Raw genomic sequence first — 19,500 nt, forward strand, 5'->3', positions numbered from 1 at the left:
AAATGGGAACTAAAAAGGAGAGAGGTTTCAGGGGAAAAGGCCTGAAAAATGAGATCAGAAAGAGGAAATGCGAGAAAAAGAAAGAATTAAGTAAGAAGAAGAAAGAGAGAAAGGAGAGAGAGTGGAAGAGAGAGGAAAGAAGTAAAGAAAGGAATCTGAGTGCTTATGAAAAGAGGGCAGGACAAACATAAAACATCTTTTAAGAGATTATCATGATATAGAAACCAGACAAAACAGTATGAAAGAAAGAAAGAAAGAAAGAAAGAAAGAAAGAAAGAAAGAAAGGTAAGAAAGCAGAAAACAAAACTACAGATCACTATCTCTTAGGAACTTCCAGGCAAAAAATCCTCAACAAAATATTAGTGAAACAAATTTAACAATGTATAAAAAGAATTAGACAACATGATCAAATGGCATTTATTCCAGAATGTCATGCCTAGCATGACATGTCTTTCATGTCTATGAAAGGCTGGTTCAACATTCAAAAATCCATAAATGTAATCCATCACAATAGGTTAAAGAAGAAAAAGCATATGATTATATCTACTGATGCAGGAAAAGCACTGGACAAACTCCAACACCCATTCATGATTAAAATTCTCAGTAAATTAGAAATAGAAGGACATTTCCTCAACTTGATAAGAAGCATCTACCAAAAACACACCAAAAATCGAGCTTAATGGTGGAAGATTTTCCCCTTAATGCTTTCCCCTTAAGGCAAGAATATCGGTTGTCACTACTGTTATTCAACACAGTGCTGGAAGTCAGAGCCAGGGCAATAAGGCAAGAAAAAGAAATAAAAGAAATAAAAAATCTACATAAAAATTCCCAAGGAATCTATAAAAACACGTGTAGGACCAAAAAGCACATTGAGTTTTGCAAAGTTGTAAGTACAAGGTGAACACACAAAAATCAACTGCGTTTCTACAAACAAGTAATGTACAATTCAGAACCAAAATTTTTTTAAATGCCACTTACAAAAGCTCCAAAATAACTGAAATATGTAGGTATAAATCTCACAAAGCATGTATAGCATCTGTATACTTAAAATAACAATCAAGATACCTACTGGCAGACAAATAACTTCTGTATTTCAGCTAATTATCTGTTAGCCAGAATATAAATAAGGTTTAACAAACGTTCAATATAAACTACAGTACTATTCAGAGTAATAAACACATTCCTCTACTCAAATGCACCGAGTTGTTTGATTATATCTCCTCAAAGCATATCTTTTTATACTGATATTTTAAAGTAACTAATAGATTATTTAAAAGCATAAACAGTTAAAATCCCACTAAAACTAAATGCTGTAATGTATGTAAGACCAGTTAAATAAACTATGTCTCCTTTGGGTGTAGCTGCAACTTTTATAAAATTTTGATTTTTTTTTTTTGGTCTCTTTTGTTTTCCACTACTAAAAACTGTATCAAACTGTATTATTAAAAAGCTAACAAGAGGTGAGAGCTGAGTAAATGTGATCTATCTGGATAATGCAGGCCCTGTCAAGTCATTCTGAAAAAAAAAAATTTTTTGTTCTGCCTGACTGATTTGCCAAATACGGAATTAAAAGTCAGCCACAGGAACATAGCTGCCATGGAGCACTTGCAAATTTTCTCCTACTTTGCTCATAGGAAGGACCTCTCTGCCTCACTCAGCTGCTGACTGCTAATATCAGTTGCTATCATCCACAGCTTTCCCGCTGTTTCCCTGGCTGTTGTCTGTAGTCTGAAACTACCTTCCAGTTACCCAAAGGAACTTTCCTCATACCCTCAATTCCTGAACCCATTGCTCAAGATTACTTGCCCATTGGTTCAGCAGACTATCTAATCCACCTGCTTGACCTAAATAGGATCATATTAATTCTGATGTGGAATCACACAGCCAAAATGATCATCGAAGGGTTACGTTTTAGCTAAAATAGTTGCCAACAGATAAATATTCACATTAATAAAAATGTTACGGCACAACTCTCATCCGTAACCTGTTTCCTTAATGGAACTTGAGGAATTATCTAATGATATATGGCAAAATATGTACCTTTTTTCCTTCAAAGGTTGACTATTTTAAAACCAAACCAAAGCTCACCAAAATTTGAACAGGCTTCATCACTTTTCTAGTAATGATACCAGGGGCTCTTAAACGAAGGGTTTCCAAAATACACCATCTGATCAGTGGGAGTTTCTTCAAGTCATCCTCAGATACTTTTATCTTATCTTTACCTGTAGAGAGAATTTCAAAATTTGTTTAAAAGACCGACCTAAAGAGGCCAGAGAGTGATTTCACGGGAGCTTATTAATACAGGTTAGACGCTGCCTTGGACAACAAGTGTTCGCATTGCTATTACTTTTTGCATACCATGTTTAGTAACACATTGCCTCTTTTTATCATTTTCCTTCTACCAAGAGCGAGTGCAGCCTAAAAAATTAAACCGTTGTCGATTCTTTCAAGGTGATGGACTGGGATCCAACCTTGGGCTTCATCTTCCTATGGCTGTCAAATGATTAAGATGGTACCCGTCGGAAAGGTGTTCCATTTTCACTCCTTTCTTTCTTTCTTTCTTGTCTAAATATTCCTTCCACTTAAGGAAACAGCAATAGAAGATTGGCTTCAAAAGCATAAAGTAAAAGATCGGAGAAGCCACCTGGCTTGCTATTTCTGCCTCTTCCCTGCTGATTCATTTTTGGTTTTGCTTTTGATTTTTCAATCATACATTTCAGAAGGTCCAAAAAGGACATGAGGAAAGGGACAATGAGGAACATGTATTACATCTGGAATGATGAGCTCTCCCTCTAAACATAGGTGCACCAAACATTCCTAATGTAATGTGCAGACCTTAGTTTATGTTTAGATTGAAGGTATCTGAAAAAGGATTGGGGTCAATCTTTCCATGACCCAAAATATAGCTGGGCCCTTTCAGTCCACTTAGACATTTTAATTAGTGGTATTTCAAATAAAATGTTTGCATTCTGAAAATTACTTGAAACAACCCAGCTTTCAATTTGTTTTGACAGTATTGGTTAATAAAAGTAAAAAAACACTGTCAGTTTGATTAAGCCAAGTTGCACATTTGCTTCCCAACTGTAGTGGCAATGCATGGATAAGAGTCTCCAGCCGTGTCTTAGATCCTCGACGAATCTGGTTCTAAAGTAAACCCATCCTGCAGGACAGTTATAGGTGGGTGCTACCTGGGAAATCTGACCTGTCAGTACATCTGTAATTTCTTAGAAGCAAATCTGAAACCAGGCTTTCTAAGCTATAGTTCTACTAATACCCATAGGGACATCTATACATTCCATTCAACTTGACAGATTCTTGAGCACCAAGTAAGGGCAAGGAGTTGAGTTAGGCTCTACTAGGGTACAATAATTAAGACATTCTTGTGGGGCACCTGGGTGGCTCAGTCAGTTAAGCGTCTGACTTCGGCTCAGGTCATGATCTCACGGTTCATGAGTTCAAGTCCCTCAGATGGCTCTGTACTGACAGCTCAGAGCCTGGAGCCTGGTTCAGATTCTATGTCTCTCTCTCTGCTCTCTCCCCACTTGTACTCTGTCTCTCTCTCAAAGATAAATAAACATTTTAAAAAGTTTTTTTTTTTTTTAAAAGACATTCTTGCAATGCATTTAGTCTACTAGGAGGTAAAAGATAAGCCTATAGTTAACTGGTACACCATGCAAGTAAGGAAACTGTTCTGTGATGTGTAAAATATTCTGGTATTTTATTCTAATATAAAAGCAGGGAGGTTCAGGGGCCCCTGGGTGGCTCAGTCAGATGAGCGACCGACTTCAGCTCAGGTCATGATCTCACAGTTTGTGAGCTTGAGCCCTGTGTCGGGCTCTGTGCTGACAGCTCAGAGCTTGAAGCCTGCTTCGGATTCTGTGTCTCCCTCTCTCTCTGCCCTCCCGCCATTCATGCTCTGTCTCTCTCTGTCTCAGAAATAAATAAACATTTAAAAAAAAAAAAAGGAGGGAGGCTCACGTCTAACTAAAAGAAAAGCAAAATATTTTGAGTATCTTTGTCTACAACTATGATTATAATGAGTTCCTTGCAAAGAGTAGACGTTAGTAAATAACTGCTGAATTAACAAAGGTCCAACTTCAACATGAGGAGATGGATGAATGAACAGTCCAGGCAAAGGAAAGAGGAAAAGCAAAAGGAAGACTATACAAAGCACGGGTATGTTCGGAAAATGGCAATGGGTGTAATGGGTCCGGAAGGTGGTATAAATGTGATGGAACAGTGAGAAATCTCCTGAGGCCATTACAGATGATCCATGACACCATTCTAGAAAATGTGAAGACTCGAGAATCTGGGGGCTTCCTCTCTTGGGCCAAGAAAGGATGAACTTTCCAACAATGAAGTAATGATACACAGCACTGTTCTTTACTAAGACCTTCTGCTCATTTGCTCAGACCTAAGTAACCTAATATTTAAAAAGAGACCAGTGACCTTAGGGGCCATTTGTTTAACCTTCACGGACATTGTCTCACAAAACTTTTGCTCTTGCTTTTCCATAACAGGGATGGGAAAATAATAGGTATGCTTTCTGCATCTTCACAACCTAAATATCACAGTTTTCCCAATTGTGTTCTATGAAGCATTTGCAAGATGTCCAAAGTTCAAAGAAGAAAAAAAACGTTTTATGGCCAACCAAATTAACAGGAAATGTTAGCATACTCTTGGTGATTTACTGAACACCTCAGCGTATTACAGGTTTTGAGAAATCCCACAGGAGAAACAGCTATTTACGCTAACATTCCCAAACTTTTAAAAACTCCCATTATCTACACCAGCAGCATCAATAGCTATTTAACCAGGACACAAAAGATAAGTAGCTATATACTGGCTATGGATACTCTCTGAGATAATCCTTCAACAAACAAACAAACCCTGGTTTTCATTTGTCTCAGCATTACCAGCACATATCAAATGTCTCATCATGCATGTGGTCAAATCTTCTACAAGTAGTTACTGGGAACCAAAGGAATTATTACCATCAGAAAACTATCTTGATATGCCATGGACCAAAAATTTTACTTCTTCTTACTTTCCCTGAACTATCCCTGGACTTTCTAAGCTAATTCAGAAAAAAAGTTAATTTAGAGAATCCACGGTCAGAATCAGAAATTTTTTATTTGAAAAAAAAATGGCTGAGATCATTGCCTATGCAAGAGCTATCACTACTAAATCAAGTGAGCAAATATTTATTTGGCATTTAGTGGAGAGCAAAGCGCTAACCAAGCACTGCAGGGGAAACAAGAAATTGAAGGTTTAAAGATACTACACTTAAAAAGACAACAAATTCTAAAACTGAAAAAAGGAAGGGTAAGTGCTTTGCCCAGACAGTGTTGAAATGAGGAATTCTGAGGTTCTAACTGATGAGTTTATAAATGGCACACAAACTTAGCACGGTGTCTAACGTGAGGTAAGCGTTCAATATAAGGTGGTATTTATTATTGTTACCATCATTATTAGTGAAAATTTAGTAATAACTCTTTAGAAACCACACCTTCCTGATTGATTTTGCTCCATAGCTAGTAAAGTGATTCTTTTCCCTGACACCTTAGTTGGGAGATTACAGTTTGAAAGCATATCCAATACTAATTGGACACCAGGTCTGCGGAATTCTTCCAACCATTCACCCAACAGATATTTACTGAGAACCTCTTAGCAGTGTCCAAGTGCTGAGGATGAACATGAACAGAAGAACCTTGGTTCTCAAGGTACATAGTCTGATAGAAAAGGCATAGAACTGGGGAGCCTGGGTGGCGCAGTCGGTTAAGCGTCCGACTTCAGCCAAGTCACAATCTCGCGGTCCGTGAGTTCGAGCCCCGCGTCAGGCTCTGGGCTGATGGCTCAGAACCTGGAGCCTGTTTCCGATTCTGTGTCTCCCTCTCTCTCTGCCCCTCCCCCGTTCATGCTCTGTCTCTCTCTGTCCCAAAAATAAAATAAACGTTGAAAAAAAAAAAAAGAAAGAAAGAAAAGGCATAGAACTATTACCACATCAAAATGTGCAATGTGTTATGGGGCACAGCTATGGGGCACAGTGGTGACAGTGACCACACTGGGGTGGGTGGGGAGGGGCAGGTGTGAAGGGGATGTCAGAGAGGCTCCTCAGAAGAAGTAAAATCAGAACAAAGAATTAGATACACCAAAGTAAAGGGCATGTTCACATAATAGGAATTCAGCTGGCTGGAACAGAGTTCAGTGTAGGAAGTGACAAGATCAGGGGTCCTCATTGCAGTCCCAGACTGCCCACACCAGCTGAAGCCCGAGCTAGTGACAGGTGGCTCCTTTATCCAACCTCTGAATGTGCCCCAGGAGAGTCCAGGTTTCGGTTCTGGGCCTTCCTCTCTTCCCTAACTAGATTCTTTTTCTGTGGTTTTCAAACAAATACTTTTCTATAAAATATCATCAGTGGGCTGGTGAATTTTATCATCTGCCTTTGATCACCTTCCTGTACGCCATCTTATTTTTATCCAACTGGCTTCTTGATGGCACTGCTTGCACATCTAAAAGGCATCTTGAGGGGCACCTGGGTGGCTCAGTCAGTGGAGCGTCCAACTCTTGGTTTTGGTCTAGGCCATGATCTCACAGTTTGTGAGTTCAAGCCCTGCATCGGGCTCTGCACCAACAATGTAGAGCCTGCTTGGGATTCTGTCTCCCTCTCTCTCTCTGCCCCTCCCCTGCTCGCTGTCTCTCTCTCTCTCTCTCAAATATAAATAAGTAAACATTAAAAAAAAGAATTAACTGAAAACTTGGTATATGCTAGACCAGTGGTTCTCAAACATTAAGCATGCCTCAGCATCACCTGGGGGCTTGTTAGAACACAGATCACAAGGCCCTACCCTCCAAGTTTCTGATTCAGTAAGTCTGAAGTAGGGCCCAAGCATCTGCATTTCTGGTAAATTCTCAGGTGCTATTATTGATGCCTGCTGGCCCAGCAAACATACTCTAAGAACCACTGTGCTGGACTGAAAGAAGTAGAAGAAATTCTTGAATGTTATTAAATAATCTGGGTTTCAAACAGTTTCTATCACCAGTTGTAAAATTATCTCTTTAAGACAATGGAGGGAAACATACTAAGTGGGAAAAAATAAGATTTATATCAGAAGTTCTGAGCAGATGCACAGCTGACCCTTCAACAATGCAGGGGTTAGGGGTGCTGACCACCCCCCTCAAACTCCAGTCAAAAATCCACCTATAACTTTTGACTTGCCAACAATTGAACTACTAATAGCCTAGTATTGACCAGAAGCCTTAATAGTAACACAAACAATAGCACACATTTTATGTTTTATATATAATATACTGTATTCTTAGAATAAAGTAAACTAGAGAAAAGAGAATGCTAGTAAGAAAAGCATAAGGAAGCAAGAATACATTTACAATATTGTACTATATATATGATACCATAAATTTATATCATCTGTTTATGAAATGAATCATCTGTCAGTATCTATGTCAATATTGTCTCATATATTTATTCAAAAACTTCATGTATAGTTCAGGCCAGTGTTGTTCAAGGGTCAACTGTATCAACACCAAAGTCACTCGTTTTTATTCACATGAAAGTACAAGACAGCAAAGGGGTTTTATTTCTTACTACGAACCCTAAAATGAAATAACTCCGACTGAAGTTTTAATTGGCCAGGATTTCAGAACTGGCTCAAAATTATATCATTTTTACAGCTACAAAGGTGCCGTCTTCATCAGAATCAGACTGCCAAAGTGGCTTCTGGATATCATTGACTTTGGGTCCTACTCTTCTTCTCTCTTATATAAGGCCATAGTCAAGGACACGGGTTGGCAAACTATGGCCAGTAGGCTAAATCCAGCTTACCATCTGTTTTTGCAAATAAAGTTTTATTGGAACACAGCAAAACTCGTTTGTTATTTATTGCCTAGGGATGTTTTCACATTACAACAGCAGAGTTGAACAGTGGTGACAGAGACCTTCTGTTCCATAAAGCCTAAAACAATTTACTCTATGGTATTATACAGAAAAAGCTTGCTAATTCCTGACTAAGAAGCATCAAGGGAACAAGCTGCTTGTTTGCTCCTCACTGTACCTCCTATTGCTCAGAAGTCTAGATTTTATGCCAGCATTGGAATTTTACAAGTACCATCAATTCTGTGTGACCTTTATTACACGGATCGTTTATATAACCAAGTCAAGTGGACAATGGCTAGCACGGCATCTGAATAATCCTGTAATATGTGTCTATACGCATGGAAAATATAATCTCTTAGGAAAAGAATGGTTTTTGTTTAAAAGATACTGTCGTATAATTGTCTCCAAATCACATTCATCAACAGAGGGCACGTGGACACAATAATGTTGAGGAAACCAATTTTCTGGTACTTCCATATTTATTTTCTTCTAAAATGGGTCTGTCTAAGGAAAAACTGTGGCTCAGTTCTCTTTCCCTATCTCCTAACACAATCAACTTTTCCTCACTTTGTAAAAGTTTGCCTCTCGGTCATCTTGATATTCACACTGGTACATTTTCCCTGCAGTATAAAAATCTCTTGAGTGCCAAACAAAAGGGCAAGTACAGAACACGTTGTACCTAAAGAAGGAGCCCTTGAAAGCAAAGTAAAGCAGACACAGAAAAGAAATATTAAAAGCAGACAGGCCTTCTTTCTTTTTTTAAATGTTTATTTATTTTTGAGAGAGAGAGAGAGAGAGAAACAGAGTGCGAGCAGGGGAAGGGCAGAGAGAGAGGGAGACAGAATCCGAAGCAGGCTCCAGGCTCTGAGCTGTCAGCACAGAGCCCGACGTGGGGCTCAAACTCACAGACCGCAAGATCACGACCTGAGCCGAAGTCGGCCGCTTAACCGACCGAGCCACTCAGGCGCCCAAAGACAGGTCTTATCTCGTCCATTTCTCCACTAGCCCTTGCACACAAACCAGATAGCTGTTTCCATGTTTGTCCATGTGTCTATCTTAAAATTAGAATTCAAAAGTGAGGGGAGCATCAGAGCAGCACACATATGACACATTTATTTGAATTGAATTGAAAAAAATAGGACAGATCTTTCCCATTAGAAAACAAGCTGGATTGGCTGATGAGTTTGATAATAAGCACTGGCTTTGACAATTAGGTTATAAGGCAGCCATTTTCCATAACTGAATGAACTAAATCTACAACTTTTGATATTTAAATATTTTAAACAGACTAAAATCATGCAGGCAATATACCAGGAGTAGTGTCCTTTGAAATTACTGAAATGCAGCATAATAAATTTTACACATCAAATTAAAAATGAGGGGATCCAAAATTCTTTTAAAGTGTATTTGAGGAAAGAAAGGAAGGAAGATGGGAAGGAAGGGAGGAAGGGAGGGAGGAAGAAGGGTGGGAGGAGGAAAAAAGAAGAGAAGAAAGAAAACGAAGAAAGGAGGAAAGAAAACTAAATCGCTGACGAATGGCATGCGTTAAAAGATGAAGCCCTGTGGGACAAAGCCTGAATGTCCTTGGCCAAACAAAGGGAGAGTCTGTGGCTCTGCACAGGAAGAAGGCACTGGAATTGCTGGAGCCTTCAAGGTAAGTAAGACAAGGCTGAAGATCTGAGAGAACAGAAGGGACCCAGCTACCTGGCAGGTGACTGATTACCTGATAGGAAGCCCAGGCAAATTCTTCAGGGTAATGGCAGATAAGACTTGTAAGAACAGAAGAATATTCAACTTTATGTCAAGTATTCAATTTTAAGTTGTTTCTGGCTGCAACATCATTTTCTCTTTCCTTGTTCCTTATTTTTAATGGTTTGCAAAGTTTGCTAAGAAATAACCTTAAGTGTACACTCAGGGAAATAAAGATCTGGGCGATGTCCAGTGAGGCAACGCAATACCAAAAAGAGGCAAAACATGCAGAAGGGAAGACAGAATGTAAATTGAGAAATCAGCAAATGCAAGAACCATGAGTCAAGCGAAAACTACAAGATAAACAAGCTTCCACCTCTGCCATCTCCCTCATTCCTCCCTCCAAGGATTCCTAGAACACCGGGATGGGGTTCCAACCAATTTCACTTTTATCTTGAAAACCAAGATGGCCCCTGGCAAATGGATGTTACAAATAAATTCGCAGTGACCTACAATTCAGATTTTAAATCTTCTTTTAAAAAAAAAATGTTTTCTCTTTAAAAATCTATTTAGAGGGGCACCTGGGTGGCGCAGTCGGTTAAGCGTCCGACTTCTGCCAGGTCACGATCTCGCGGTCCGTGAGTTCGAGCCCCGCGTCGGGCTCTGGGCTGATGGCTCAGAGCCTGGAGCCTGTTTCCGATTCTGTGTCTCCCTCTCTCTCTGCCCCTCCCCCGTTCATGCTCTGTCTCTCTCTGTCCCAAAAATAAATAAACGTTGAAAAAAAAATCTATTTAGAGAATCTACATTGGACAAACAATCCCTCTTTTTCTTTTTCTTTTTTTCTTTTTGTATTTTACATTACTGCAGCTACAGGATACAGAAAAATATTTTTTCTACTTAATTGAGGATAGATGACTACCAAGGACGAGGGTTTGTATTTAAAATCAGATTTGCATGACTCCAAAGTGACCCACCTATAATAAGACAGGCATAATTCTGGCCTAAAATGTTTGGATTCAAGGAATAGTGAAGTGTTCTGAGCTCCTTTAAAATAAAAATAATAAGGGGAGCCTGAGTGGCTCAGTTGGGTAAGTGTCTGACTCACGATTTCAGCTAAGGTCATGATCTCACAGTTGATGAATTCGAGCCCCACACTGAGCTCTGTGCTAACAGTGGGGAGACCATGCTTGGGATTCTCTCTCCCTCGCTCTCTGCCCCTCCCCCACTCATGCGTGTGTGCCTATGCGCACATTCTCTCTCTCAAATAAACTTAAAAAATTTTTTTAAATCAAATAAAACAATGCATAAATAAAAACCTTTAAATTAAGTAACCTTATTAAACTAAGTGAACTGTAAACCGCAAAATTAGGGTGCCTGGATGGCTCGGTCAGTTGAACATTCCTACTCCTGATCTCAGCTCAGGTCATGATCTCATGGTTTGTGGGATCTAGCCCTGCCTTGGGCTCCATGTTGACAGCAAAGAGCTTGCTTGGGATTCTCTCTCTCCCTCTCTCTCTGCCCCTACCCCCGCTCATGCTCTGTCTTTCAGTCTCAAAAATAAGTAAATATTAAAAAAAAATTTTAAACATTAAAAAAGATAAAGCATACAAATGTTTTGTATTATATCACACAGAAACAAAAGTTTGTTTTGAGTTCAAAATACTTAAAATCTAATGTGATATACAAGCTGTTGAAAGAACTTTCGAGGCCCAAGATGGAGCCATCTCTGCTCAGCGGGCTACATCAGTGACTTAGATAACTTTCACATCGTAAATGCTCCACTTGATCAGAAAAACAGTATACCGTCTGCCAATGCCCAAATGCCAAGCCAGGTCTGAACTCTGTACTTATTATTTCCTTGTTTCTTTTCACCCTAGAGAAGGATGACTGTTTGGCCCTAACCAATATTTTCTATTTGTCTCTTCCTTGTTCTTTATTCTTTATCCTATAAAACCTTCCTGCCTTCCAGCCCATTTTGCAGTTCTCCAAAAGGAGACTGTCCATTTCATGAGGTGTTAAATAAGGTTTGTTTTTATGACTGATATTGTCTTCTTTAATAACTTTTTAAACAAAAACGTATGAGAAATGTAGAGTACTCTCAGAAAATAGATATTTTGATTAGATATCTTTAGTTTCTCAAATCCCAGTGTGATGCTGGACAAACAAGGTAGTATTCTGGGACTAGACAAAGGAAAAGAAAAGGAAATATGCTAAGTTTTCAAACAACATCTTTAGGTTAAAGACTTTTCTTATTATAACTCTCAGAAATGGCTCTGTACCCATGCTCTGCATATTTCAATGCACATCTGTGGTTTGTTCTTCCAGCATTTTGACTCTAAAAATAGAAGACTCCACTGGAAGAATGCCAAGGCAATTATCAAAAGAGCTAGAGCCTAATGGGGACTGAGACCAGTACAGAAGACAACCAGGGAAGTTATGGGCGATTTGGGATAAAATTCGGAAACCATCTGTTTAAGTTCTTGGCATACATGCAATAAAGGTCACACCACATCTTAGGCCATTTGAAACCAAATAACAGAAAGGATGATTTTGCATTCAGAAACAGTAAACCATTTCTAAAATATATATGGTTTGGGGATTCCATAGGCACAATGGCAAGCATGTTATCGCACAGTGAATCATATCTGCTTAAGTATGTGTCATAGATTAGAATTCCATTACTTTAGCCATTAATTCACTCAAGATAAATTTGCTTCATATTTGTTCTACGCCAGGCCAAGCCTAGAGGCTGTTAAAGAGATAGGAAGAGAATAATACTAATTACTGATCATCTAATGTCACAAATACTTTGGACCACTTCATTTATTCCTCATAAGTACCTGCCAGCTATCAAGCCTCAGAGATAATGTGTCCCCGGAGACAACCTTGGACGTGTCAGAGCTGTCTTCAAAACCGATACCCACCCAGAAAGCCCTTGCCCTGGCTTACCTTGACCCACCGCTTCCCCTAGAGGAGAACGAGAAGGAAGGAATGAGAAAGACACAGTCACTAGTCTCCCTAAAGGATTTTGGACACAAGGACACAAAGTAATATCTGTATATAAATGACTATGATATCAGCTTCCCAAGAGAGGACTTAGGTGGCAAGGGTGTTCGTCCCCTCTTTCCTATGGCTGGAGTTTCAGCTAAGCCTGGAGGGATGAGTCGGACTCACCCAGGCAGAAAGAAAAGCAACTTAAATTCCAAAATTAATCATAAAACCCTGATTTCTTGGGCTTATAAAAAGGAACATGACTCAAATAGAATCACGAAAGTAAGTTATTCTTTGAGATGTGGCTCCTCTGTTCCTTAATATTTCAAGCCCCTTCTCCTTACTTAGACACACACGCAAGCATCCACGCATGTGCGCACGTGCACACACACCCCCAAAACAGTAAGTAAATAAGTACAGAAAATATAAACACCCTGCTTCTATAGCTCGGGAATAATATTACGTAAAGATTTAACTAACAACTTGGAGGAAATAATCCAGAAAAGGAGGGGTAGAGTAGGCATGTGCTAAGTCCTTCAGACCTTCTGAGCCATAATTCTGAGGAGTCTGATTCAGACAGTGGGACTGCAAAATGGGGTTGAAGACTGAGGGGGCTCCATGCTTCTCCACAATGAAAAGCAGGTGTATCTACTGCCCAGGGACGTATGGAAAGATGACGAAAAGCAAACATAAACTTCCACAGCAATTTAAAGAGTGCATCGCTACTCATCCCACTACTTCTTTCTATACTTTCGAAAGCATGGATTCTTAGTTCTGTTTGCTTTTCTATGCTGGGAGATCCTTTACAAATGTTGTCTTTTCATATTCATAGAGCAGCTTGTTTAAGATATTTGGAGCTAAGGTGTGTGCAAAAGGTCACAGTACACATGAAGGAGGGTGGGGCTGGGATAAAAATACATGAGGTCTAGGCTGCAAAATAAAGAAACTGATCTCATAACCTTGAGCAATGATTCCCACCAAAATCTGATCAAGAAATTTGCTTCCCAAACTTCATCATAATTTTCTTAAAAACAAAAAATTAAGTAATAAAAGCTAGCGTTACAGCTTTGAAAAAAATACAGCATTTCTAAAACTTCTACTCAAAAATAATAAAGCAATGACATCAATTACTGATAAAAAAAAAAATAAGGGTAGGAAATGAGTTTTCTCAACCAGGGACTTCTAGATAAGCTCCTGAAAAAAAAATCAGTTTTTTAGAGAACAGAGACAAAGCTAAAGAGAACTAATCAATAATTTACAATATTCCAAAGTGGAGAAAAACTATCTTACATCCATGCCTTCACTTCAGGAATTTTATTTTTTTTTTATTTTTTATTTTTTTTAAATTTTTTTTTCAACGTTTATTTATTTTTGGGACAGAGAGACACAGAGCATGAACGGGGGAGGGGCAGAGAGAGAGGGAGACACAGAATCGGAAACAGGCTCCAGGCTCTGAGCCATCAGCCCAGAGCCTGATGCGGGGCTCGAACTCACGGACCGCGAGATCGTGACCTGGCTGAAGTCGGACGCTTAACCGACTGCGCCACCCAGGCGCCCCTACTTCAGGAATTTTAAAAACGTCAATAGGATAAACAGTGTTCAAAAACTCAATTTTTAAAAATTACACCTCTGATTTATTCCAGAAATATTTTCTAATATTTACAAAATTGCTGTTTTCTTCCCAAGAGAAACTTATATTCACTGGGGAAAGTTTGTACATCTCAAATAGAGAGAGTAAGAGTGGATAAAATGTCCTGAAATAGTTACTATTATTCATAACAGGTTTTATATGTCAGATGACCGTATAACAATTATCAGCGGTAAGAATGTGCTAGTACAGATTTCTGGAAATTTTTAGTGTGATGAAGATTTCTTTGTTGGCCTGTCTCCCAATGGGGAAAGCAATCCCTTTCTACACTTATCCTTTTAAACTTAAAAGGAAGTGTTGTGAAACTGAGCTTTCATTATTGGAAGGGAAAATTAATTTTCAGTTTTGGATAAAGATTCCAATGACTTTTCCCTTCTCCAAATAGGTACCTTCCTCTATTCCTGAGGACTGAGAGACAGTGAGAGAGAGAAAGGCCTAGAACAGGAGTAGACCAGAACTGAGAAACAAAGAGTATCAAGGACAGAAAGAAGAAATGAAAGAATTAATGAGTAAAGAAGGTTGCAGAGTAAAGTTGTTTAAGCAAGCTGCAAATTATGAGGTGCTTCATTATTCTGCACAGTAAGACCCAGCTTTTCCCGAATGTGGTGGATTATGTTTGGGGCTGGACCTTCTCAGGTAGTATGAGCCACAAGACTGGGCGCCACTGGTATCAGTGGGCACAGAGCACACCACAGCCAAATGTCTTTATACGGAAAAAAATCAAGTCCAAATGAATTTCTAGAGCAGATGTGAAAGGAATAAAGGAGATTCAAAAGAGTATGTTGAGAAAGGGAAAGGCTGTTTTACTTTTCAGAAGGGAGAGGGTGATGGAGAGAGGTCACTAGGCAGGGGGACCTGGGGGATAAATCAAGGGTTCCCCTGTGTCAGAGAGCTGAGCTGTTTAAGAATCCATCTCACCATAGATGACACTCTTCTGGTCTCTAGTCCTTCCCCCTCCCCTTTTCCTTTCCTATCTTCTTGTCTCTTTCTCCTCCCTCTTGGAGAAGGATCAGATCCTTATCCATGTAGTAGGGGGTGACTCTGGATTTATGGCGTCTGAAGATATAGAATGGGAGCTTATTGGGCACCTAAAATAATTAGGAAGTAAATATGATTTTCCACACACACGCACGCACGCACGCACGCACACGAAGCAAAAAGATCAGAAAAAGATAATGAGTTAATTAAAGAAAGAGTAGAAGAGATCCCTGGAACTGAGTTATATCCTGTTGCCTCATTCAGGTATCTCACAGAAGCCCCTGGAATATGAGGAACAGGCTGAGAGAAGGAGGTCCACTCAGGGAAGCTCCTGAGGTGAGAAAATATATGCAAAAGATAAGATATCTGGACCCTTTTTGAAAATACAAAGCTTGTATTTCAAACATAACAAGCAACTATAACATATCAAGCAAACTATAAGCTTATTGTGTTGAAATCCTTCAAAAACATGATTTAAAAAGTAGGTATTCTGTGTTCTCTCTCCAATATTTCTTTAATAAAGAAAAAAGATATAGTCTTTGGGTCTTTTTTCCTTACAAAATATTAACTTCATGACTGTCCATGTACATTACACATGTGCCTTATTATACATGTTCTGTGAGACAAAACTTTGTGAGAAAAGATTGTAAATTGGCAGAAAATTCAAGAGTGAGGTGATGGTAGATGAAAGACTATGAAGTACATAGTAGCCTACAAAGTTAAGGGCTTTTAGTTCACTGCTGTTTTCTATAAATTCTTTATAGGTATAGTGTCTCCAAGGACTGCGGGTTTCTAGAATATTAATTCACTGCAAACGTTGATGGTTTAAAAACTTTTGCTTCAAGAATGTGAAAGAGAATTTTTAAAATGATCCTTTTCCTATATTTTTTTTAGTCTTGAAAGAAAAGATTGTGGATTTGCTTTTTTGTTGGCAAAAGGTAAACAAAGAAGGGTTATGCCAATCAATTGTATCCCAACTGTGTCCTCTTTTGTTATAGCGGCTTTATAAATAAGTTTTAAAATGAGGTAGGACAAAACTGGCCTTACTAATTTATATTTCCAGTAATTGTTATTTTTATTTCCACTTGTTCTTCAAAACATATTTAAGTCATTTAGTTACCCCGCTCCAAATCCATTGGAATTCTCATTAAAATTGATTAAATATATATTAACTTGAAAAGGGTTGGCATTTTCATGATATTAAACCCTTCTGTCCAGGAACATGTGTGCTTTTTTTTCTTTATTTAGGTTGTTTTGTTTAAAGTATATTTTTATAAAATGTTATTAATTCCTCTATATAGGTCATGTCCTAACCCAATTTCTTTATGCAAGACAAATGCCAGTTAAATGAACAGGAAGGACAGATATAAAATGAATAGGAAGGCTTAAAAAAAAAGCAGTTTAAGGCACTGGCAGTGAATACAGATGAGAAAAGTGGATACAGATGGGAAAGCAAAGACGAAGCTGAGAGATTGTCCACAGATTCTGTGAATATGGGCACTAGGGGCTTCAGGGGTTGTCGCTGGAGGCTGGCAAACCATGGCTTCACTCACCCCTTCTAGCCACCAGCTTTTTCCAAACCCCTCAGTCATTTCAGACCTTCCAGGTCTGGTTCTTGTGACTTTTCTAGCAGTAGACATGACTTTTTGGCATCTGAAGGATCTAGGATAAAATTTTATTATCAAAGAGGCACGTTCCTATCATTGGGAAAGTCGGTCTCATGCGCCCGGTCCTTGGACTCCAACTCAGCTGTGTAAGAATGGGCCTTGGGCTTGGATTACTCCTTACCAAGAATAAAGAGCCCATACAGCCTGGGCTGGTCTTATCACCTCGGGTGGGAGTATCTTTCCTTGCGGCAGGCACAGTGAAAGTTCCTTTGTCTCTGCTTAAAGCATGTGCACCATCTGACATCTGGCCGCCCCCACTGTTTTATCTGTCTTCCAAGGGGAGAGGGCCCCGGTTCCTTCCACTGAGGCACAAGAGGGGTAAGCTAGGGAGAGACCCACTGCTCGGTCTCTTCTGTATGTAAGTGGAGTGTGTTCCATCCAGTGCTTTACTGCTTTGTGTTTTTCCTAAAGATTCTGATACCAAGCTGCAGAAGCATTTAGAGTCCTCCTCTGGGATCAATGACCGGTGCACGGTACTCTGCTTGACGTCTGTTGAAATATTATAAGCAATAATCTTTTGGAAGTAGCCTCTGCTCAGTGGCTTCAGTTCGACATTCATAACCATAGCCTGGGTATGTTAAAAAGAGGCAGTGATGACAATGGCTTGAGAAAGATACCAACGAATGAATGCAATGTTGCTTAGAACAGGTTATTATTAGCGAATGTAAGATCAGGAGTTGATAACTAAGGGACTGATGCTCCCCACCCTTTCTTCCATTACATGCACATATAAAAATATCCCAAATCCCATTCTATCATTTTGAGAAAAGCTTAAGGTCACTATACCAAGTCAACTATACAAGATTCTCCTCTGAAAAAAAAAAAAACAGTATTTTGTGTTATTTTCAGAAATATTTCTTTCATATATTGCAAAGAGGTTATCAGTTTCCCTACTTACTGGAATATAAAATGAAGCCTGCTTTATAATTACAGTATCTTTTTCAAGGCATAAAGGACATAGTCTAATGGATAATAAATAAAAGAGAGAGAGATTAAGTACACAAGACAACAGTAGGTAGATTATAAAATGTTAAATATATTTTGACCTAGAAATGCCCTTTATTTAAAAACTCTACATAATGATTATGAATTTTTAGATGGTGTTCTCTGGAGAGATGTCAACCCAATCTTAAGGACTTTACCTCAGTGTTTTCTAAAGGGAAAGGAAGATCATCCAAATGCCTGAATAATTCTCTAACAGAACACACGGAAAAAAGAACTTTGTCAGAATGAAAAATGTAGAGGATAAGTAAAGCGGATGAACAGCGCCCACCAAGTGAGATATGAAACACTTAATAAAATGAGAAGCGCCTGAGTGGGACCTATCTCCAAGCTTGTAAATTTGAACAGGATATCAAATGATCTATAGCTATCTCTTTCAGCCTGTTGAAGCTAGGCAATAAAAGAGAGAGTGATTTCACACAAAATCTCCTGATTTAGAGCACCAGAAGATATGCAATCAGGTATTAGAGGCAGAAAATGTAGGAGGAAATGTATCCACCTGGGAAATCTATCATGGGCCAAAAATCTTATGTTCAAGTTTCACCCTGATCTTTACAGCTAAGTTAGTGGATTGGAAAGTAACAAGTTTTGAGTTCTAAAGTGACACCATCTTGGTCTTTAAGGTCAAAGGAAAAAGAGGATAACAAAATTATATATTCAGAGTGGACTAGAACAGTTCTAGATGGAATATCCTGCATTAATAAACACTTTCTTAGGTAATCTATGTATGTTCTTCAAGGTTGATGAATGACAAGTAGTTTGTGAGAAATTCCAGCATAACTGAATGTTTGCTGGGTCCATTCCAGTATTTATTTATTTAATTTTGTAAAGAACTTTTAGAGAGAGAATGTGATCAGGGGAGAGGGGCAGAGAGAGAGAGAGAGAGAGAATCCTAAGCAGGCTCCATACTGAGCATGGAGCCTGCCATTCTAGTATTTAAAAAGTTGGACTAGCAAAGGAAAACAAGGCTATGCAAGAAATTTTCTGTATGATAAGTTACAGCCTCCAAAACCTCTATATTAAGTACATATTCTCAAGCAACCAGTGGAAGTGGAGAAAAAAACTTTTTTAATTAAATAACTTACCTCTGCTCATGACTCCATTGAAGTGACCTCGGTTCTGCTACTTGACCTTTTTTTCTCAATATTTTGGGCAACAAAGGGCCAAGAATCTATCACAGACACAACTTTGGCTATCAGCCATTGGGCCCTGGCAGGTTGCAGAAGGGTAATGAGAGTGAGCTTCTTCAGTTAGCTGGAGGGACTTGGGTCTTTAATATGTCATGATGGAGTCCTCCAAGAATGTTGTTGTTGGTTGGCAAGATAGTATGGAGACATACTCAAGTGGAGGGAAATTGTACACATATTATAATATAGCTAAGAAGTGTACAGATGGGGTTTCAAGAATAAATAAAAATGTTTAAATGCAATGAAGTAAAACCAACGAACTATTTGTAATAATACAAACAATATGGATTTTGCCTAGAACATCACCACAGGTTCTGAACTTCATTTATCACACTGCTAATTTTTATACTTGTTTATAATTAGGGGCAGAGACAGAACCTTTTCTGACCAGTGTATGGTGAGTGTAGCCACATGAGTCAACGTCACCATGTAATAGAGCATCTG

The 19,500-nt window shown here is 38.9% G+C and overlaps 1 protein-coding gene across 2 annotated transcripts in view; it reads right to left on the minus strand.

Annotated features, from left to right (window-relative positions):
• Positions 1-19,500, minus strand: part of LOC123608461 (24-hydroxycholesterol 7-alpha-hydroxylase) — a 95,336-nt gene that overhangs the window by 32,102 nt on the left and 43,734 nt on the right. For both annotated transcript variants that reach the window (XM_045498452.1, XM_045498451.1), the window contains exon 8: positions 2,089-2,222. In XM_045498452.1, coding sequence (XP_045354408.1) covers positions 2,089-2,222 — 134 coding nt within the window. The remainder of the gene's footprint in view (positions 1-2,088; positions 2,223-19,500) is intronic.

This window comes from Leopardus geoffroyi, chromosome B2, assembly GCF_018350155.1.
Source record: "Leopardus geoffroyi isolate Oge1 chromosome B2, O.geoffroyi_Oge1_pat1.0, whole genome shotgun sequence".
Lineage (NCBI taxonomy): Eukaryota > Metazoa > Chordata > Mammalia > Carnivora > Felidae > Leopardus > Leopardus geoffroyi.